The sequence below is a fragment of the Clinocottus analis genome, unplaced genomic scaffold (assembly GCF_023055335.1).
Source record: "Clinocottus analis isolate CAN_PGR_092001 unplaced genomic scaffold, fCliAna1.0.p SCAF_15, whole genome shotgun sequence".
NCBI classification, from domain to species: domain Eukaryota; kingdom Metazoa; phylum Chordata; class Actinopteri; order Perciformes; family Cottidae; genus Clinocottus; species Clinocottus analis.
The window spans coordinates 5526556-5550884 of record NW_027175876.1 but is presented as its reverse complement, the minus strand read 5'-3'; the positions used below and the strand labels follow the sequence as shown (position 1 = coordinate 5550884).

Genomic DNA, 24329 nt, shown 5'->3' with positions numbered 1-24329 from the left:
CATGTCATATTAATAGAAATATTAACAAGCTGACCTTTTATTGATAGCTTAACCCAGCAGTGGCCCTTTGACCCTTAATGCTGGTGCAGAGATTTCAGTAAAGATGAGACCAAAGAGACAACATCCTCTTGAAGATTATCTGTTGATTATTTGAACCCAGGACGAGACATGGAGAGGCACTGTGTGTGTGAGAGTGTGTGTGTCTCCATAAATGTGTGTGTGTGTCCCAGATGACAGATAACCAGGGGAACTTCTCCTTGGGATTATAGTCCAGGTTGGTTTGGCCTCATCTCTCCGGATTACGTTGATACAAACATTCTTGTATTATATTTTCTGTGCTTATTGTATTAATACTCTCAGGCAGTTCCCAGAAAAAGCTCCGTCCCACGCCTGCTTTAAGGTAATCTTCATCCACTTGAGCTTTTAAAATGTTTTAGGGGGGTTGGCGGTCTTTGTAATAACTATTCTCTGCCACTCTTGAGGTTAACCTCTTGTCTTTGACGCAACTGCTCCATCATATCGTTCCACAAGGTAAATTATACATCTTTTAATAAATATGTGCTTCTGGGTAGTGCGGGACTGGACTTGTTCAACAATTATTATGCCCACAAAAGGTTTGAAATGTTTTGAAGGCAAATGGCTGCCCGCGAGGCATGAATTACTCCACTGTGAGGAGAACATTACATTTCTTTAGATCCAATTGTGTCTTCAGGATGTTTTATTATTGTGCTTTAATTATAGGATTTGTATAGACCTGATAATCTAAAGTATTTTGCAAAAGTCTATTCTTACTTTTATAAAGACATCCGCCAGTGATTCAACCTGCAATTAGGTTGTACAATAAATTAAATAATAAAATATGACATTCCAGAGTCAACTCTTTTAAGCAGGAAATTGTAGACATACAAAACAAACCGCAAGTTATTAGTTCATGGCATTTTTCTTCACTCATTCATCATCTCTTTCAGCTTGTGCTGCTGGAGCTAATTTATGAGCTCATAGTTGGATAAATCAAGTAACACCTCTTCTAATTAAACTTTATCTGAGCGCTGCTGACAGAAAGTGAAACCTCCTCACCTAAATAATGTCTTTTTTTAAAATTAATCAAACTGCAAGTGACTGAAGTTAAATGATAGCCATACATCACATTACATACTCAATACACAGAAATTATGGCATTTTCGTTAAATCTATTAGTCAATTAATTGATTAGTCAGTTGACAGGAAATTAATCAGCATGTATTTTGATAATGGATTAATTATTTAAGCTACTTATCAAGCACACATGCTCAACATTTGTTTGTTGCAGCTTGACAAATGGGACAATTTGCTGTTTCATATCATTAGAAATTGAACTTATAGGATTTGGATTGTCGTTGCAACAACAAAAAGGAATTTGAAGAGGCCATTTTGGGCGCTCGGAACGGCTATTTTTCACTCTTTTCAAAAACTAAAAACTTTTTTTTTTATGTGTGTTGTTATTTTTTTCAAAAATCAATTTGTATGAATAAAACAACAGATTCATCGAAAATGAAAATAAGAAATAAATAAGAAGTTGCAGCTCTAGGGGGTGTGGTTCGTAAGGTCTATCAGTCATATTACTGTTTTGACCTGGATAAGAAGCATTCTATGAATCAGCCTATACACACACACACACACACACACACACACACACACACACACACACACACACACACACACACACACACACACACACACACACACACACACACACACACACACACACGCACACTGGCTTCCCCTACCTCTCTCTACAAAACCCAACAATCCAGTGAAATCCGTGCAACTTCCTTCTGTTCTCGAACCAAAAGCCTTAAAGCCAACAGATGCTTTCTCGTTATCATTGCCAGTTATCACTTTTAGCCCCCTCTGATAAGACTTTACTTTCTGACCCAGATGTTAAGGAGTTCAATTTACCAGATGCACCACAAGAGCTGACAGGGAGGCAGAGGGATGAGTGAGCATCAAAAATACCCGCAGGCTTGAGAGATGAGATGTAATATGCCTTTTTTTTTGGCCTGGTGTTGTTTCTGAAGCGCCTTTAGCGCAGTAAGGAGCTCAGCGTCTAAAGAGGCTTTGGTATAGGGGGAAAGATGGGCCATATTACAGCAAGGCCAGAAGCCTGCTTGATTAATGGGCCAGGATAATCACCTCATCAAATCACTCTCACTTATTAAATCTTGTTTAATATCGTAATGAGGGCCCTCTTGAGCTGCTTTAGTAAATTCCCCCTCTCTCCCCGGCTCTCCATCGCTCTCGTTTTTGCCTCTTCTGCCTTTTCGCTCTAAAAGGAAGACTGATAATGACAAGTTCCTCTCTGTCCTCACCCGTGTCTCCTCTCTCTTTCTTGCTATATACCTTAACTTTAGTTAAAGGAGCATTATACACCATTCAGAGCATCAATAAAGAAACAAACAACTACTGATATAGCAGAGTAATGTCTACCAGAGCAGAGATTGAAGTCGCTCTCCCTCTGTGTGTGTGTTGTTATCAGAGTTTATCATCATGTTGAGACATTTTCCAGATCTCGTATTATGCACCTTTAAGAAAAAGGTGACAGATGTATGTCTCCTCTTTTCTAAACCATCCTGTAATTACTTTTTTGACCACACAGTCGTTCAAGAGAATACATAATTTCTGAGGGTGGAATTACTATACACAGCCCCAGTCTATTCATTTAATCTCCCTTATTTATGATAGATGATGTGCTGGATTGTATCATCATAAATCACAGCTTTAAGACTGATACCACTTCCCAAGGCTTTGGTACAGTGGAGTTTATGGAAACACTTCAGGTGAGGTAATATCTCTCCTGTCTCCTTCTGTGTGATTTGTGATCTCTATCTGTAGTATCACGACAAACCCGGTGTTACTTCCCCGTGTGCATGTGTGCGTGAGGTTTCTGGGATGGGCTTGCATCTCCTTCACTTGACCTCCGCGCTGCTACACAAAGTGCCTCAGAAGAAAACAACATGCCATTGTCTTATTGATGGTCTTGCATGTGTTGGGCCAACTCGATATTGTCTCGGTAGCAAAAAAATATACATTTTTCTGATCTTGTCCTGCTCATCCCTCTCCATTTTTTTATCATGAATTTCAGGTGTCTTTTTAATAGCCGCCCCCCTCCACCACCCTCATCCAAAAAGATGGACCCAATCCTTTGTCAGGCGGGCAGGCAGGGAACAACTGGCTCAAGGTGACCAGTTCAGGCTTGAGAGGGAGGTTAGGGCTGCATCTTCCCCCTGAGTGCTTCCCATTTTTGCCTTTATTGTTGGGGAGCAGCTGTTGTGTACCTGGACCCCATGAGTGGCGCCTGCTGGGTATCTTGGCAGCCAGACTCCATAGGCTTTGGATACCAGAGTGAATCAATTCTTTAAGATGACTGTCTGCGTGTCACATGGACAGGCCCAGAGTGAAGGGCTTAAGGGGCTCTGGAGCTGGAATGCTCTTTGATGGAGGGGCTGGAGAATGGGGAGGGAGGGGAGGAAAGGAAAATATGGTGGGGGGGAGGAGATGGTCCTATTGTTGTGCCAAGGAATGCCCTTGACGGAGATAGAGGGGTATTGTTTTTATGCCCATGAACCCTTTTAGACTTGGGGATTCAAGGATGATGGAGCTGCGAGGGTGATGAACATCTTAGCATCCTTGCTGTTATCATGAATGACACGAGAAGCACAGCTGTACGTTGTCAGTTCCTCCTTATTGCTGTTAACTCCGTGTTGAAAGTTGCTCAATGACTCAATGGCGCGAGCAGATTAGCATCAAGCAGCCATATGAACGTGTAAAGGTTGGTCAATTACTGTGTGGCCGAAATAATAACAACAGAAGCAAACTCCTTCTCAGCAGAGATTGACAGACGAGCGGGACCTTGACGACTTACCCGGCTCACATGCCTAACCTGCCTAATGTCCACTGAGAAACCAGGGAAAATGAAGATCATAAAGCATGACAAAAACAGATTGGCACGTAAGCTAACCTCCCTCCCACATTCTCACTCTCCCTTTTTCTTTCTTCTTACACCTCTCCGGAAAACAATACACTTTGGACCACCCCCTCCCTCTGCCTCTCTACCTTTGAAAAAGCAGGTTTATTAATAGTTCAGAGCAGGGTGCTTGGGGCAAGCTGTACGAGAAGGTTAAGGATGAAGGGTGTTAGCGATCTGGGCTCAGCAACCAGCAGCCACAACAGCAGCCGTCGCAGTAGCAGCTTCTTTTTTAGAGAAAGAGCCTCATGGTTGTCCCGTGTCCATATCCATTTCATGACAAATGAAATACCATTGGCCCTGGCCAGAAACAATGGCTTGTTTGGCTGGCTGGAGGCAGTATGGGAGGTGGTGGTGGTGGTGGTGGAAGGGGTGGTGGCTAAGACTGGCTTGCAGCCCCTGCAGCTGTCCCGGTTGTCACTCCTTGTCTTAAGGCTCACTCCTGGCTCAGCCCTCCAGCCCATGGATCAAGGGGATGTGTGTGGCACATTTATGTGTGCATGTGTGTGCATCCTTGGCCTCGAGAGATACTGCAAGGCGGTTCTCGGTTCTTAGCAGCGTCTGAAAAATGGCCCAGACACAAAAGACAAGTTGAACGGTGTTAAGACCCCTTCGGTATGGAGCAGACTCCAGGCATGAGGTCATGAGCCTTGGTTTAGCAGCCTTTGTGCTACAGCCTGATTGACAGAAGGGGTGGCTATCAAAGACAATTGTTGGATCGGTTACAGCCATGGATGTCATTCAAGGTACAGCACATCTCCATGAAAAGCATTTGCACAAATTTGCAATTTTTTGCCTAAAATTTCAACAAAAAAAAAAAAAGGTGCCAAAATCAAGCAGCCGCAAATGCAGATTACATACCAATACACAGGGACATCAAAGTTCGCCAATTGTTTCGCACCTCCACTCTGTGGGCCTCACCTTAATAAGAACAACAAAGTCTGTGAATCTTTTAATCTGTGATGATAACAGGTGATAAACTTTAATACGCCACTAATATTCCACCACGAGTAGGCTAATGTGTGTCGCAAAGGAGAAAAGACAAATCTCTTCCCGCCTCTCTCTCTCTCTCTCTGTCTCTCCCTCTCTCCCCCTTATGTCTCGGAGATTAGCCTTTGCTCAAACACCTCCTGTTCATCTAAGTAATTAAAACATTAGAATTACTGGATTATAAACTGCTTTCGATTTAATCCAGCACTCGATGCTCCCACCATCTTGCCAAATGGGTCAATAGGAAATATAATGGGCCTCTGTGATTTCTGATTCAGGGATCTGGAAGAGGCAAACGGAGCCAATAATGGCTATTAAAAGAGATGTGTGTGTGTGTGTGTGTGTGTGTGTGTGTGAGAGAGAGAGAGAGAGAGAGAGAGAGAGAGAGAGAGAGAGAGAGAGAGAGAGAGAGAGAGAGAGCCCAGACTAGCTTTGCCCTGAGTGCCATCTGTCTTGGACCCACTAGACCCAGTTTAGACTGGAAGAAGCCAAACCAGTTCAATCTCTGCCCCCAATGCACTGTTATGTGAACACACACAAATACACCCACACCCACACACACACTCCGTGTGACCATTTCCTCTCTTGAAGTAAATCTAAAGTGCACCGTGTTTTTTGGGGGGTTGGCAGAATATGTTAAAGGCACCTGCAGTTCTTTGATCTTTCTTTGAGAATTTTACCAAGGACAGGCCTCATTACTGTGTGCGTGTGCGTGGGTGTGTGTGTTTGTGTTTGCGTGTCTGTGTGTGTGTGTGTGTGCATTTCACAACACCCTGTAACCTATGACAGGTGTTTGCCCCTGGGGCTCCCAGTGCACCTTAAAGGCCTGGTATCTATATATATATATATATATATATATATATATATATATATATATATATATATATATATATATATATATATCCTGCCATTGTCTGCCTTTGACACGTTCTCACATGTGGACACATTCACAAACGTTCACTTTCATTCAGTTTTAAGGGAAGTTCCTCCCTCCTCACTTTGCCCACTGCCTCACCTTTTTTGGCAGTAAAAATGCAGGTGTGCTGTGGGGATTCACCGCTGCTGTCTTCTCACCTAGACTGTCTGTACTCATTTTGGAGTATCAGTATGTGCTTGGCATGACTTGTACGTGAGTTTACACACTGCACCCATGTAGCCTTCTTTGTGGGTGTGAGTGTGCGGATACTGTCTTTTGCAGCATGTTTCTGCCTGTGCGTGTGTGTTTTATGTGTGTGTTCATTATGGTCTGTGTTTGTGTTTCTCACAACAAGGGGTCCAAGTTGACACGGTGACAGCTCCTCGCAGAGCGACAGAGGGGCCCTTCCATCCAACAACAGAGGCTTTGTCACTCTGCTCCTCTTGGCTTGTTATGGACTTCCTTCTCTCTCTCTCTCTCTCTCTCTCTCTCTCTCTCTCTCTCTCTCTCTCTCTCTCTCTCTCTCTCTCTCTCTCTCTCTCTCTCTCTCTCTCTCTCCCTTTCCCTCTTTCTATTTCTCTCTCTTTTTTAGTGAGCCCATTTTCTTGTCTGAAGTCTTAATTTGGGGTACTGGCCAGTGGGGAAAGGGAAGAGAGGCGAGGGGACCAAGGGAGGGAAGAACTGTGTGTGTGTGTGTGTGTGTGTGTGTGTGTGTGTGTGTGTGTGTGCGTGTGTGTGTGTGTGTGTGGTGGTGTTGGGGGGGGGGGGAAGGAGTTGCAGAGTGGTGATTGCTGCAGACGGACGGCCCTTTGTTCCTCCTTTCCCAGGCTCCTCTCTTGAGCCTCCGAGGCTCCAGTTGTGTTGGAGCCTTCCAGAGAAAGAGAGGAAGAAAGAGGGAGAGTGTGTGCGTGTGTGTGTGTGTGTGTGTGTGTGTGTGTGTGTGTGTGTGTGTGTGTGTGTGTGTGTGAGAGAGAAAGAGAGAGATATATTGGGAAGAAAAAAAGGGGGCACAATGATCTGTCCAACTGGAATCTTCCAATTCCACAAAACGAATGCACACACACACACACACACACACACACACACACACACACACACACACACACACACACACACACACACACACACACACACACGCAAGTGATGTGAAGACAGAAAGAAAGGAGGGCGGTAGAAAATGAAAGATCACATTAATGAAAGGATAACGAATTAGAACAAGTAGAACTGAAGAAAAACAAAAAGGGGGGCATGCATTTCACAAGGACGATGTGAGAACAACGTCAAAAACAGTGCACGGAGAGTGAACGATGCACATACTGACCACTAGGTGTCCCCATCACGGATGCCAAATGTGGGCAACCCAGAGTTAATCCCACACTGTGCCAGTAGCTCTGGAGCATAAGACCAGCGTGTTGCTCCAGCCTCAATAGATGGAATCCAGTGTTTAATTAGAAACACATGCAAAATGAATCCATCAATCTGTGCAATATTGAAATCAGTTTTCAAGCGTTTTGATTGAAACTGGAAATCATTTTTGTGTGAAAACTTTCATTCTAGCCGCAATAATGAAATAAATGCACTGTTAAGCAGCTAGAAGGGAGATGCACACATACATACAGATTGCCATCCCCTGTGAACAAAACAAAATCGTAAAAATAATAATATTCTGCTGTTGTAGTTTCAAGCCCACAGTCATTTTGCAGGTGTAGGTGTCAAACGGAGGAGAGCTCATTTGGTCGCTGGTAGGAGGATCGCACAGAGAAGAAATCGAAATGAGGTCCTGAATCCTTGTGTGTCTTCGTCACAAAGGTTCCTCGGCATGAGCATGAGGAGTTACGTCAGTGCATATGTGTAGTGATGTTTTCCACCAAATAAAAAAGTTATTTTTGTTGTTGCGTGTTGTAAATCCCCAACTGCCATCAGGCGGTAAAACACATTCCACTATTTTGAAAGCTTAAAGAAAACAATTTCAGCTGAAAAAAAAAAACACCCTTTAACAGTAACCGAAAATGTTCTTGAACCTGAGCGTGTGATAACAAGTGACCACGGAGGGAGGGGGGACTTGGCGGGACCTTGGGGACCGTGTCAACGTTTTCTGTGCCGGAGCAGGGACAAACATTGGGCAAACATTGGGAAAGGCTGGCAGCCTTTGAGATAGTGGGCCGTTGATCTAAGACTGAGGAACTAAAGTCCACTATCTCCTGTCTGATACAGCAGCCAAGGTCTTGCTGACACACAGAGCCACAGAACAAACATGGATACCTGAAGACAATGACCTTTGAACCCTCAGCAGGGGAGGTGGAAAAAAACAGGAAGTGGTGAAAGTGACTCCTGTAGCTTCCCCCTGCAGGCCAAGAATGAATCAGGTGGAATGATTGTAAGTACACGGGTCATTGTACATATAAAGCGCACACGCACACACGCACGCACACACACACACACACACACACACACACACTGTTCAAAAGTAGGAAACACAGATGTGGTGTGTGCGTGTGTGAGCCTACACGTGTGTTTGTGTGTGTGTGTGTGTGTGTGTGTGTGTGATGGAGGAAGCGAGAGAGTGAGTCTTCAGATGTAGCGACAGATGGTATTTGATTACAGAGCAGACGGTCGGTGTTGTACAAAGATGCTGTCTCAGCCCAACCTAAGGAGCTGTAGCCTCCGGTTAAGGCGAGCGGAGGGAGGCAGGCGGAGGACGAGAGGGAAAAGGAACACAGGAGAGAGAGAGAAAAAAAAAAGAAAGAATAAAAGCAAGCAAGCAAGAAAGAAAGACACAAAAGAAGCAACTCCAAAAATGAGCATCAAAGCATAAAAAGAGTGAAAAGCAGTGAGGCAAGAACAAAAGGAAGAAAAAGGAACAGAGCAACGGGCTGGCGTGGTGGAAAGTACAACAAAGGTCACGATAAGACAACAGCACAATGACGCAGAGAGAGCACACCAAGCCTTTTGGAAATCAAGGTGTATTTTCCTTAAAGGACTTGCAAACTCATACAATATATTTAAAAAGATATGTGTGAATCTATCATTACAAGAGAATCTTTCTTCAGTATTTTACTTTTTTTTGTTTGAATGTAGCCTGACAAAGAACTACACAATATATTGCTTCGAGCTTGATTAGTAAAGTATTTAATTTGAAGTAATCTGCAAATCTGCAATGATTATGAAAATAAATGAATCACTTTAACATTTATTAAAACATGATCTGGTCGTGCCTTCTCAAATTGTGAGAATTTGATGTTATTTGGGGGGTTTCGGATTGTTGGTTGAATCATACTGTAAAGCTATTTAAATACTTTTCCTTAAGCTGTGGAAAATTAAAATAAGCATTTATCAAAGACCTTTTCTGACAATATAGACACACAATTATTAATTGAGAAGATACTGGCCAGATGAATCGATAATCCTAAATAATTGTTAGTTGCAGCTCGAGTTAAAACAAAAATGTTGAGGTTTTTTGTCCTGTTTTCTTAAATTTTTATCTTTATTTAGTATATATATATATATATATATATATATATATATATATATATATATATATATATATATATAAATCTTAAACTGAGAAGATTTAATTCTGTGTTTGTATGTGTGTACCTGGATATGGGGATTGTTGCATTTAGCCCAACGAGGCGACATCTGCAGTCATTTGTGACTCGGCTGTGAGGTCGGTGCTCCGCTGACAAACTCCTCATTAGTGCATCGAATCACTAAAGAACAACGCGGCGTGGATCACCTCCAACACGACAAAGTAACTAATTACATACATCATCGTCAGTGATGCAGACATTACTAAAAAAGAAAGGATATATCGAGGTAATACCGTATCTTTATGTCAGTCAAATGACTTTCTTTCTATTAATGGTCTCCCAACTATCACACGCACACACACACACACACACACACACACACACACACACGCACACACACACAATTTGATTGTGCATGCACCTTGTAAAAAGTCATATAAAAAACCACAAACAGCAGATGTTTTCGACTTTTTTTCATTTTTATTTCCATTTTTTATTCATTTTGCACAAGCTTGCATATATACTGCACATACATTCAGTTCATAGAGGGTGAAGGCACGAAAGGCAATTTGACTACTGGTTGTTTTTTGGGCTGGGCCAAAGCAATACAGGGGGAAAAAATCGCAAGAGAAAATACAAAACTGCTTCAAACTAGTGTCAGCGTTCCAGCTCACCCTCGGCCCCGTCCCGGAACAAAACAAAACAACCTTTTTTCTTCTTCTTCAAAACTGTCCAGTTCCGTTTAGCTGCCAAGATTTCCATTTTTATCATTTATCTCAATTGAATGAGCACGCTAGAATACACGTTTTTAAATTCAATTTTAGGTAGATAAGGATTAAAATCTTTTGAATTGGTTCTACTTATTGAAATGCAGTACAGCCTTCCCTGTTTGAAAAAACAAAATAAAAACATCAAATAAATTAGGATAAATTAAACCAATAAATTACACAAAATCTGCAAGACAAATAGACACCAATAACAGAAAAAAACAGCCATGTCATGAGTTTTATTTTACAACCTGTGTGTAACTATTCAGACTGTAATTGAAACATGGCTGTTCCAGTTGGAATTACTGCACTAGAATTGAATAATAATGTCATACAAAAAGCATCAACAAAACACTATTTACATAACATATTGCTAAGTTACACAAAGGCAGTATTTATCACTGTAAGTCCACATCGTTGATATTTACAAAAAAAGAGGAGCAATGTAATAATAAAAAAAAGATACTACTGAAAGCATTGAGAAACAAATAACCCTTTCAAACAGGTCAGAAAACAGATCAGAGGAAATTGTCGCAACACGCACACACACACACGCACGCACACGCACGCACACGCACACACACACACACACACACACACACACACACACACACACACGCATACACCAAACACACGTTGCCAACGCTTAATGAGAATCATTTACATGTCAGGATGGTAATCCCAGGGGTGGGGGAGGGGCCACAGTGTTGAGAATTGTGTCACTCACTGGTTCACAGGTTCTCATAATCGGTCTTTTCTTTCACACAGACACACACTCATATACATCTACACACACAAAATGCAAAGTGTACGGAAATTCCACAAAAGTCCAAACTTTTCCCAACTGTTTGAACCCGGTAAAAAAGGGTAAAAATCGCTTCTCTTTTTAAACTGTTACTGTACAACGTGTGCCCCCTCCATGACACGAGTCTTCTGATGACAATGAGTTCCTGTCTCTCTCCCGGGTCAAATCTAGAGCTACGCTGGCGGCAGTCTGCCCTTGTTTTTTGGACGAGACCGGCGTCCCGCCAACGGGGCCCACTCTGTGACATCATCATTACCCGACCGCTAGTCTAATGCATCGTTCTGTCAGCGAAAATTAAAGAAACGGATGCTGGTGCAACTTCAAGGGCACTGCCGACGGGAAACAGGCCCCCGTTAAAGGCATGGCAGGGGAAAAAAAAAGAAAACCCTCTCCTCTGTGGGTTTTTGGAAGAGTGGTTATGAGTCCGGTTGGTGAGAGTGGGTCATCGCTCTTTTTTTTTTTTTCCACCATTCTTTTTTTAAACCACTCTCACCCTCCTTTAGCACTCTGAGTGATAATAGAAAAACTGTACAGCTATTCTTTGTTTCATCCTGACAGTATTTACAGTAGCAACAACAATATTTCATACTCTGAAACGGATTCTCCACGTTTAGTTTTCTGATCTTGAGTAGACGGCCATTCAGCACAATACACAAAAGGTAAAGAAACCAAAAGGAAAACTGGTCACAAAACCTGCGAAAAATAAAAATACAGCTATTGCTCCTATTCTACCAACAACTCACTTATTCAGAATACATATTTAAACAAAGCCGTCACTAAAAATACCCTCAAGATTTATTTTATGAAACAATTTAACAACTGTGCTTCCAAGGAACTTCCACTTTTTTATATATTTTTTCCCCATAGATTTATCTTTTACAATTCTTAAAAAAAGGCTATATATGTATTTCAATAATGTCATCCATAAAATCAAACGATTCCCCAGAGAAGAAAAACTTGACAAAAATATTTCCAACGCGGTATTAAGGTCTTGATAATCCTTTTTGCACATAAGTCTTCATTATCCTGAATTAATCTTTTTAGGCGCAGGAACTCTAACTTTAGGGCGGGGTTGCAGGAAAGGGGGAGGATGAGAAGCGATAATAATCTGTGCATCAGATAAAAGTGTCCTTCTCCTTTGTTTGTGGCGCTTTAGAGCCCTCGGCTGGTGCTTTGAGACTCTGAGACTACGGGGCCGAGCCCATCCTTCAGTGAGAAATGTGTCCGGCTCACTCTCTCAGGGCTTCCCGGATCTTAAGAACACTGTTCGGGGCGGAGGAGAGTGGGGACATAATGAAGGGAGTAGCTCTCTGTCTTTCTCTGCCTCCTTTTGTCAGGCGCTTTGTCTCGCTTAGGCAAGTCAGCAGGTTAAGCAACCTGCCCCTTTTGATCTTTTGTGACACACACACACACACACACACAGACACACCAAAAGAGAATGTCGCCAAGGTGAGATCAACAGCTAGTTTGCACGCACTCTAGAAAGCATTTTAAGTCCTCTCATTGCCTCAAACTTACCTCATCAAAAGGGTAGCGTACACTAACCGCTTCTAAAAAAAAAAAAAAAGAAAATCTTAAAAGCCTCAGAGGGCGGATAGAATGAATAAAACACTAGAAAGTAATGTGCAGCTGCAAGTGGAACATCTGGGATTAGGATCTCAGGTAAAAGTGAAGGGAATGGTGTTTAACAAACTGGGCACGGTGGCGTCAGCAGGATCCCACTGTGGGTCTGAAAGAGCTGCCGGTTTGGGACGGAGGGACACAGCGGAGGGTTTCAGGTGCGTGTTGCTCCTCACTCCGTGCCTTTGTCCCCGCTCTCTGTGGTGCTGAGAGCTTCTCCATCTACCCCTGGGGTGAGTGCTCACCTCCGACCTCGCATTGTTGCATTGAGAGAGGAGCTAGATCACTCAAAGGCAGGTGAACATGGAGAAAAGCAGTGTGTGTGTGTGTGTGTGTGTGTGTGTGTTGTTTGTGGGGGAAGTTCCACTCGAAGCCGAATTAAAGAACTGTGTTTCATCTTATATTCGCCTCTTTCTTTGCCGTTCCTGATAATCTTCCTCTCAGTAATGCTTCTATTCGTATATGTTTTCAATTATCTATTGTTTCTGCGACACTGTACTTTAGACTGCCGCAGTATTCTGCTATATTCAAGTATCAGCTGCTATTGAAATAACTTTATAATGCCATTTACACCTTGTAACGGCTAATCAGAATAAAATTCATCAATTCATTCATATAAACAGGCTTTTATACATGAGCTATTTAGTGAACAGTGCTGTAAAAAAGACAAAAAAAAAATCTATGCAATTATATTTGTGTATGTTCACCAATCTGGAACAGATGATTAGACAAATACGATTTATTTGTTAGCTGGAAAAATGGCTCATTTAGTGGCAGCCGTTTAGTCATCAAAGCTGGAGTGGCTATGGAAATTTAGCCATATAAAAACAGCAGGTCACGCACCAAAAGGCCTCCCATCTTCTGAATATTTCTATACTTCTGCACGTTTAGTCATGGGTGTCTGCCGCCTTACTTTCTTTTCCAGCATCGCTGCCAGACTGGTCGTGTGCAGGATATGCTCGTCACTACAGGCGCTGAGAGAAGCACCACTCTGATGGCCCTCCATTAAAATCCCAAATAGAAACACTTGCCAGGCAAGTTGCCTCAGACCACCAAAAAAAAAAAAAAAAAACGCAAAATAAACAAACCAAAGTCCACTTCAGAGATGGACAAACAATAACAAGAGTAAGGAGAGAGATAAGGAAGGGGGGAGCAAAAACATTTCAGATTCTAAACTCTTGGAATAATATTAATAGCAATAATTTATTTTTTTCTGCAACAGCATCAAGGGACCAACAAATCTCGAAGTGCCAATCTTCAGCAAGCAGTGATGACAAATAATAATAATCATAAACAACAACAATAATAATCTAAATAATAATGTACACCCAATAAACACAATGCCCTTTCTGCAGGGAAAACACACTTCAAAACATGGTAGAGCTCAGTAGCTATTTGAAACCAGTCCAAGTCCCACAGACCAGTGCAGACCAAGTCCAGTCTTCGTCCAGTCAATAACCTCACTAGGCTTTCTTTTTGTGTGCACGTGTGTGTGTGTGTGTGTGTGTGTGTGTGTGTGACTGTCCGGGTGGGGACGTCTTCAGTAGCACAGTCTATTGGGCACCCGCTTTGCGAGGACAGTTCATTTGGACGCCCACTGGATTGGAGGGACACCTCTGGGTGCCAATCGAAAGTCTTTAGGGAACCCAGCCTATGTTCATCGTGTAAATGGGAACTCAGGAACTTCTTCCACACACTGAGGACTTTGTTAGTGTTGATCATAAAACAAGCCAAACGGATGATTTCACACAGGCCAAAAAAGCACCCAATAAGAGTCTCTTCAGTTCAGAATCATACAAAAACAAAACAAATAATAACCATCATGAGAATTATCATATAAGAACAACAAGACAATAGCTAGGTCGTTTAGGAACCGCCACAGAGGCTGCAGATTGGGAATGCTACTTCATAACTTTCATACATTCAAAAATAATTTATTTATTTTTTTAAAACAAGAAATCAAAAAGGAAAAGTTGAGGAAAATTAAGAAGAAGAAAAAAAACAACAAAAGAGATTATTTTTGAAATTCTATAAAACCAAAGAGAATAGAAGCCAAAGCATCGAGCGAGGAGGAGGAGGAGAAGGAGGAGGAGGAAGAGGAGGAGGGGGAATTTACTCGTGTAGAAGCTCTTGGAGACAATTGGGGGACTTGAAGATCTCGGGGACCTCGCTGTCCAGTTTGCAGATGACCTTGTAGATGGCCTTCTTCCAGGACGGGTCCACGTCTTTGCCGGCCACGATGGCGTTGAAGAACTCCCTCAGTGTAATCTCTGCCACCTCAATGAAGCGTTCAGGGACCTTTACAGACAGGAAGGAGGAAAAACAGTTATTCATCTATGTAAGTATATTCTATGAGCATCTATAGGAAAAAAAACTATTGTTCCTCTTTGAGGAGAAACAATCTGTGAGGTGGGAAAATCCTCTAGAATTGACTCAAAGCTCCAACGTTGATTGTTTTGAATTACAGGAAGTTTTATCCGGTTTCTACAATGCGTAACTTTAGCTTCCACTCACTGTTAACAACACGCGCAAGATTGCCCTAAATAACTTCTTCCCCTGCGCATCTCTATCATTTTGCAGCATAATTTCGTGCATCATGCTGAGCACTGCGATCTCCTCCCTTGTAGAATATAGCTCATATTTTAACAATGGATGTAAAACCATAAATCTCCCGTCTCTTGAGCACCTACTTCCTTAAAAGCCAATTGAGGCGTCAGCCTGAGTAAAGTCACTTCTTGTGAATTCTCAGGTTTCTCACACCTCCCACTTCCCTGCCCGCAACACAGTGAGCGTGACATCTTTATGAGTCCCACTGTAAATCTGTGATCAAACAAGAAAACGGAGCTGAGTGAAGAGCGGCGGAGAGGTGCTGGCCAAAGAGGAAGTACTAAATGCTTTGGGAACGGGGAGACACGCCGCCTCTTTAGTGTCCCTGACAGCAGCGCTCACCGACACCATGGAGATGATTAGTCTGGCAAAGATCTGTGACACCTTCCCCCAAGCCAACACTCTGTCACACACTCACACACACACACAGTCATGCAAGCGTGAGCACACACACCAGCGCACACACCTCCTTGTGCCAAGGAGATGACACATCCTGTACGGTTACAGAGCTCCACATAATGCTACACACACACACTCACACACACACACACACACACACACACAAGCTACCCTGGTGTATTTGGCTGAGTCTCTTTCCTCGTCTCAAAGCTCCGGGGCGACGTAGCCTTCAGGGGTCACCTGCTTGGATAATGCTGACTGTCTCCCTGCCCGCCTCCCGTGATGCTCGCACACACACAAACATACACTGCCGCACACACACACACACGCACACACACACAGCAGCAGCAGCAGCTTGCCCAAATGCCTGACAGTGCGCACTCCGCTCCACTCCGCTCCTCCAGTGTCCTGCAGATACTCATCAGGAGTGTCAGGACACAGCAAGGTTAGTGGCCACTGTAACACACGCACATGTACACACAGGCATGCCTCTTCTCTCTCTCTCTCTCTCTCTCTCTCTCTCTCTCACACACACACACACACACACACACACACACAAACACACACACACACTTATACACGCTTGGGACAGCCACACGCCCCCCCTCGGGGTGATGAATGGAGGCTAAGATGCCTGTGTGTCTGGTGTGTGTGCATATCTCTGTCCACTGCTCGAGTGAAAAGGTGAGTTGTGAATAAGGAGTGTGTCTGTGTGTGTGTGTGTGTGTTTGCCAGAGAGAGAAAACCCGCAAGCTAACCCAATTCCCTAAATATTGAATTCCCCTCTGCTGGGACAGAAGTGCATATAATTCATTGTTTGGGCCGCTGTCGACACTGAAATACTGGCACAATGACCCCGGTGCGAGGGCAACTATGTGTGCATGCGCCGTAAATGCCTGCGCCGGCATGCGCAACCTTTTCCCAAAAGACCTCGCTAACGGGCCGGTGCGGCGCGAGCGCCCGAGCCGTTAGACGCAGGGAGTGCCGCATTACTAAGAATATTTCTGCATGGAATTTCTCCTGACGTTTTGACTATAAAAGGACAGCAAAACGCTGACTACAAGGAGAAAGCAATGTCAAGGAGAAAAGGGTATTGGTATTTCAGATCCTCTTGACTGAGAGAGCGAGAGTGAGAATGGGAGGGAGGGAGAGAGAGCGATGGCGAGAGAAGGAGGGGCTGAGAAGAGTCTAAGGAGAGGGAGCGGAGCGACAGAACAGAGGGAGTTATTCCTGTCCCACAAGCCTTTGTTTTGTAAGTATGTGTGAGTTGTGTATGTGAGCAAGCGGCCTCCTGACCAGCAGTGAGCCATAACTGTTTGCAACCCCTCCCTTGTCCCACTCTAGCCCCCCCCCCTCACTCCCCTCTCCTCTTCATCTTTCTCCCTCTCTCTCTCCAGGGTCAGCTGTTGGGCCTTTGTTCCAGAGGCATTGTGGGGGATTATCCAGTGTGGCCGTTCATTTGCTCGGCTGTCCGGTAAATGGGGCCAATCGCGTGGCTCACAATCCTTCATACATATTTCATAGGGCTTTTTAACAACTTCTCAGCAGAGCCCAAAATTATAGGACAGATGTACAAAGAGGGGAGGAGAGAGGAGAGGAGGGAGGAAGGAGGGACGGGGGAATGGGAGTATAGATGAAGCTCTAAGTGTGTGTGTGAATGACTCCTGAAAAAGGCAAACAAGGCGACTGAGAGTTCATTTACACTATGAAGGCTGCATTGGAAAATGCCCTTTTTTTCTCTTTGGGTTTTGGACCATAACACTCAGAGATTTTCTCACCTGAAAAAATGTCTCCAGAGCGGATAAATCAGAAAAAAAGACATCTTTCCATTTTTGTTTGGAAAAAGAAGCTTTTGAGAGATGTTGATGAAATGTTGATGAAATGTTGATGAAAGGCTGTTGCCACTTCTTACTTTCTGTGTGAATACAAACCATCACAATGTGCAGGTCTTAATCAATTCATTATTTAGTCTGAGATCAAAACACAATGGTTTTTGACATTTATGGTTTCTGATGAAACAGAAAGGAAGAAATAGAATCATTAGAATAACTAAATTGTAAATTTGCTCATCGTTACGATTAGTGTGAGAGGACAGAACTGACTGCTGTCCGTCATAAGCTTTAACAGTTGTTGGTTGTGTTGCACACGTGTTGCCCGACAAAAGAAAGACAGAAGAAGAGATTCGACCATTCCTCTGCTCTTGTTTCAGCGTTGTCTGAGATCTCAATAAAAAACAACCTGAAATCCCCAACAGTGTGGAAACGTCGTCTTCACACAGCAGTTTCAAATTTCGCCGACTTAATGTGGAAGAGTTTGAATAAAAGAGGACGAGCCTGACTGAGGTCGACCTCTGCTTGTGTCACACAGAGACGCACACGCGCTTTCTGCTGATAAAGTCTTACGGCCCTCGGAAAAATATACATGTTTTTGTTCTGAGAGAAAGTGCGAGGAAGACAGAGAGGTTGGAAGTGTGTGTGTGTGTCTCTCTCTCTCTGTGTGTGTGTGTGTGTGTGTGTGTGTGTGGTGACGGGTCCCCCCCAAAAAAACAAAAGCATTTCATGAAAAGGGATATTATTGTGGCTCTTCCCCTGTGTAACCCAATATGAAAGGAGGAAGAGAGGTGGAGGAAAGGAGGGAGAAAAGATTCAGCAATACGACACACGTCTCCTTAACCTTTGCATCATGCTGTCTGTTGGGTAAATACCAATCAAGAAGAAAGGATGAAAGAAACAGAGAGAGAGAAAGAGGGACTTCTCTGACAAGAGGCAGCGATGAGGCAGTTAATCACTCTCATTCACTGACTCCCCCTGCTCTGCCTCACAACTCTCTCCCCCATTCTCTCCACCTCTCTCCATCTCCCTCTCTCGTGACAGGTTGCTTTGAGACAGAAGGATAAGCTCTTTTTCAGAGAGAGGGAATCGGATTTCCTGCTTTTTGATGAGATAATAAAATATGACGGAGGACAATAGGAGCCTGTGGACGGCTTGCTGGGAGCTATTCAGTCCGGCAGCGGCCCCTGTCTTAAGACTGCTTAGACAAACGTTTAAAAAGGTAGCCAGAGGCCCAAGCCCTGGAATAAAAGCTACTGTTACACACGCTGTGTGCAAGTGTGTGTGTGTGTGTGTGTTTCGGTAAAGCCTGAGAAATCTCTTCTCTCTCGGTGACTCAGGGTTGAGCTGTTTGTTTGGCCAACGTGTTTCTCCCCTTTGCTTTTGGGAACTGTCAGGAGATGTATTGCATCTTCTATTTGCACAGCGTTGGCCAAACAAGATGAGACCCTGGAAGATAAGGCTGTGTGTGTAAGTGAGTGTGTGCGCTGGTGAGCTGTAGCCTTGAAGGATGAAATGCAGGGACACAACATGAGCCCCTGCTGCCAACCAGGTTAATTCCTAACCCTAACTCAGCCTGGGAATACCAACACTTCCCATGCTTTTCAGTCACTGTATTTGTCTGTGTGTGGGATAGGGAATTTATAGATTTTGTTTTGCACTGAACACCACTGGTGGGGTCATCTGGCATTGATTTTTCTTTGCAGTGACTGAATCTTAAGAATATTCTCACGTGTGCTGACAGCGAAACAAACGTTTGGAAAGAAAATGCGGAAATTGAAGTTGAGCGGGCCGGTGACATTTCAGTGAGTCAAGCCAGAGCTTTCCGAAACCCCCGAACGCACACACTCACAACATGGGCCATGTGCCTCACGTATCTGCGCTGATCAATAATCTACAAAGGCCTTGATAAGCCCTTGGTCCACACTGTCACTTTAGGCAAACACAACCCATGTCCCCTTTCTTCCTACTCCCCACGTTGCTTGTCCCCAAACCCCCACTCCCGCTGATAAGACTGTGCCACGGCTGACGAGTCCAGAGAACGGGCCGAGTCACACCGGATCCTTCGTTTGATCGCGTCCTTTCCAAGTACTCAATTTCTTAACCTTTAGATGTTCCTTAATTTGTTTCAAACGCCTCAAATCTCTCATCAGTTAGTTAAGTGTGCGTTTTTCTCTGTGCTGAGGAGGCTACTGGGACGGGAAACAGGCCTCAAAGCTGAGCAAACACCAGCCACCCTCACTCCACTGATAGCCTTGTGAACAGGGAGCCTTGAGGGGCTGTTGTGTATACATGTTCATGTGTGTGTGTCTTACTGTCTGGTGTGTGTGTGTACGTATGTGAGCATGAGCACTGGCGTCACATGGGCTCTTCTCAAGGTGCACCTCGGCTAGGGAGTCAAGGACAGGACAGGGTCAAAGCCACTGATGAAGTCGCTCTCCTATCCCATCTTCCTCGCTTCCCCCCCCCGCCGCCATCTTTACTTAGCTCAACCCCCCACACTTACGCACACACAGGCTACAAATTCATTTTTGACAGGTATTTCCTCCCCTCTTGTCACCTCTTCTCTTTGCCTTCTTTTTAATAGAAATTGGCGGTTGAGCCAAGGGTGCTGACTTCATATCAAACCAGGCAACAGACAGAAAAATTGCACACAGCAGGGGAAGCCAGGAATCACAGTTCAAGCCCTTGTTTAGGGACTTAAAAATTCATCGTCTGAGCTTGTATGGCAGACACAGGCTGAGAGAAAGCGATCTAAACGAAGGGGGGGTCACAGAGCGCTGTAATGGGGCCCCTGGAGGTCAGGAAGTCAACCCGGCTCAGAGAGACAGAGAGAGCAGGAGGCAGAAGGGAAAGAAAGGAGCGAGGGAGTCTGGAAGATAGGAACAGGACATCTGGAGAGGAAGAGAACAGAGGGAGGGAGGGAGGGAGAGGAAGAATAGAAGGGTAGGAAGAAGGAGGGTGTGGGTGGGGGTGTGTAGAGGGTGGGGGGGGGGGCAAACAATAAAGGATGGAGAGCAAGGAGCTGCCACGAAGGAGGGAGGATGTATAGAAAGAGAAATGAAGGAAGGGCGAGTGAGAGAACAAGGTGGCAGGAGAAGAAAGAAATATAATAAACTGCAAATTGAATTGAAGGAGGGAGAGTTTGGCATCACTATCATGGTAAAGGGAAGTGTGGTGTGTGTGTGTGTGCATGTGTGTGCGTGCGTGTGTTTGAATGGGGGGGTTGCTTTGACACATCTGCAGCTCTGATGCACGCCCTGGTCATTTTGGCATGAGTCCCTTTGCCACGCTTCATTAGTCTCTCTCTCTCACACACAGACACACACAGACACACACACACACACACACACACACACACACACACACACACACACACACACACACACACACACACACACACACACACGGAGGGAGGGAGACCAAAATGGTCCAGAAATAATGACATAATCAGCAGCTGTGCCACAGAGCAGGCTGCCCCTCACAAGGTGACCAGGGACAGAAGGAGGGAGGAGAGTGGAGAAGAAGGGAGTAGGAGGAGGGAAGAGGGGAGGAGTGGGAGGGGGGTGTACTGGTGAAAAAAAAGGGAGGAGAATCAATCGTTGGATGAGCGCAGTGAGAGGATATGTTTGTGTGAGCAGGTGAGAAAAGGAGAGAGGGGATCATGTAGTTCTTTAAGTGATTCCTTGCTTCCCTTGGTGCCCCAGGCTCTACACGCAGCTCTGGTCATTTAATCAGCGCACAGTATGAAGTGGCTTATTCCCACATACACAGCGACACATATGCGCGCACACACACACACACCACGCAGTGAAGAAAAGACCTGTCAGGCTACGTCAAACTGGGGCCCTCAATAGTCCTATTCAGTGAGAAGCAGATGATCCCGCTCTCTATTCTTTTCTTTCCTTAACTCTTCCCCACTAAGAGAATTAAAAAGCTAAGACAAGTCGCAAATTATACTGATGGCGCGGCGAAGGTTTGCGGTGATAGTTGAAGAAAAAGACGTAGCGGGGTACTGTGACCTCACTTTTGTTACCAGTCTGTCTTTAAACAGTTGGTTCAGCTCAAAAAAACACTGTTTCCTCACTAAGTTCTATCTAGCCTTTCAGATGCTTTGGGTTTTATTTGCTCTGGTTATTACTGCGTAATTTTGTCAACTACTTTGGATTCAACTAGTATCAGGGTTGAATGTGTTTAATGCTGTGAGCATCTACCATTCACCTCCGTTGTATTGAAGCTGCAGAACAAATCCCAGTGATAAATATCCCCAATCTTGGGTTAAATAAAACTGAAACTATCACATCGTCGTGACATCTGAATGAGAATTTGACATTTTGTATCACATTTTCATGTTAAACTCTAATCTATCAAATCTGCATGTCCGTTCACATGAATGAGACATATGAACATAAGACGGCGCCTCTCCTCAGGTCATCATAACTGTGTCAAAGAGCAGGTGAAAACGCACACGACTGCATGTGGGAATACAAGGACAACATGGACTCTACGTATTACGGCAGCTGTATATGACACAGAGCGGTAATGTAGGGAGTTTGGTGTACTTTAACCTTTTCTCTATAGCGATAGGGATTAGAGGAATGACAGTAGATACAAGGTCAGGGAGGTGTGTGTGCGTGTGTGTAGTTGACATAAACCCACTGGCAAATTGTATTGGTTGTATTTTTGGCAGCTCTGAACTTAAATCTATACTGCCAGCTTTTCATCTCTCTCCCTCTATCTTCTACCACTTTTTTGTCTTCAATCGCTCTTCAAAGAGAACCCTAGAGCCTTTTACTGAAAACACTACACCTGTGTGCAAGTGTGTGTTCTGAGATACTTATGTATGTTTACACATGTTTGTGTCTGTGTCTCTGCCTGTGCATCCAGTGCAACGGCCGTGACCTTTTCACCTCAAATTCCCTGAGGTCGAACCCGGGTCAAAGGCACACCCCACGCACACAAACACACCATGCCCTCCGTGCTGAGAACCCCCCCCCCTTCCAAAAAGAAAGCAGGAATGAAGGAGTGCAAGACAGGGAGGGGAAAAGCAGGAGGTGGACGAGGAGGAGGAGGAGGAGGAGGAGAAAATAGACATTAGCCTCTCTGGGTTGAGAACAAATGGAGCCCCGAGAGGGACGTGAAGAGGAGGAACGAGGGAGTGAGGGGGGAAGGAGAGGTGAAGCACACAATGCTATGGGGCACGGCGGTTGGACAGACAGCATCTGCTCTCATCTCTCTGTGGCTCTGGTAATGGATGGAGAGTTGGAGAGACACGAGAGACACGAGAGAGCGGGATGGAGGGAAACGGAGAGACGGCGGGAGGAAAAGCTGGAATATAGCCGTGTGACGGACCGGGAATTCAAACTATAAAAAGTCTTTCTTTATTTTGTCACCTTGGATGAAAACTGCAAAAAAACACTGTGGATAAGTGTGTGTCTGCGGGAGGGCGTTATCAATTCAAATAGAGGGATGACAGACGGATGGACAGACAAAAGAGGAAGAGGGACAAAAGGAGTGAGACATCTTTCCAATAGGAGAAAGAGCAGCTGATAAGGGTGGACACACGATACCCGCGTGTGTGTGTGTGCGGACGAAGGCTTCTCACCATGCTTGCTGGTATCTCCCTCTCACATGGAGATCATAGGCACTTCCTCTTTTAAATGCCGAGGTGTGTGTATGTATAGTGTATGTGTGTCCTCTGTGGGAGGAGTGGTCACTGACAGAGGAAACTTGGCCTAGTCTGTCTTATAGAAATCTGAGAGTTTCCCAGAGCCATCATAAAACTGCCTCCCTATCAGACCCCACCTCTCTCTCCCTCTCTCTCCCTCTCTCTCTCTCTCTCTCGCTCGCCCATTACCAGGTCACACACATTCCTGTCTTATGAAAGATGATGTGTGTTGTCATTGGGGGTTCAAAGACAGACAGAGGGGGCTGCGAAGTATAAAGAAAAGGACACTAAGCGAGATTTTTCACTTGAGTCCTCACATGAAAGCGCTGCTCGCTCAAAGTCAAGGCTTTGGGAGGCCGGGTTTGTTTCGGAAGACTTTGATGGCGATGGACAGAGCGAATGAGAAGCGGAGAAGAAAGAGAAGAAGAGAGGGGATCAGGAGGGGGGCTGAGAAAAGAGGAAAGTAGAGCCGGGGTCTAGGTAATTAACGGCAAGCTCTTTAATTACTGCTGGTGTTCATTATGCCAGAAGGAATGTGACAATTATGCCATTAAAACTTCCTAATGGGGGGAAAAAGCGAGGGAGAGGAGGGGGGATAGCGGAAGACATGCAAAAGAGGATGAAAGAATGAAAGGAGAGAGGCAACAGAAGGAAGAGAGAACGACGAGAGGGAGTGAGGGAGGAGGGATATGAAAGGAAAAGGGGAAACAATCGCGACAAAAGAGGAGCTGGGAGGGAGATGGGGAGCGTATTAGGCCAGCACAGTGACAGAGCAGATTAGCATCAAACAAGAAAGGCCACAGACGTGTGTGTGTGTGTGTGTGTGTGTGTGTGTGTGTGTGTGTGTGTGTGTGTGTGTGTGTGTGTGTGTGTGATCACTGAAACAGAGGACATATTCATTCCAAAGACGCCACCAAGGTGGATGGAACTTTGATGATGCAGAATCTGGCAAAGGCAAAATTGTGTGCGCGTGTGTGTGTGTCCGTGTGTGTCCGTATCCGTGTGTGTATGTGTGTGTGTGTGTGTGTGTGTGTGTGTGTGTGTGTGTGTGCGCGCATGTGTGAGTGAGTGTGTGTGCTTGCTGAATCTGCGTAGGCTCCTGTTTCAAGTGGTGGTGCAGGCAGGTAGGGGAGGAAGAGGGAGGAAGAAGAGGAGGAGGAAGAGGAGGAGGAGGAGGAAGAAGAGGCGGAGGAGG

General features: G+C 44.7%; 1 protein-coding gene across 1 annotated transcript in view; it reads right to left on the bottom strand.

Moving 5' to 3' along the window:
• Nucleotides 1-9949: 9949 nt before the first annotated feature.
• Nucleotides 9950-24329, bottom strand: part of LOC137786007 (prospero homeobox protein 1-like) — a 32215-nt gene continuing 17835 nt past the window's right edge. Inside the window, exon 5 of the mRNA XM_068577594.1 lies at nucleotides 9950-14929. Coding sequence (XP_068433695.1) covers nucleotides 14744-14929 — 186 coding nt within the window. The 3' untranslated portion in view covers nucleotides 9950-14743. The remainder of the gene's footprint in view (nucleotides 14930-24329) is intronic.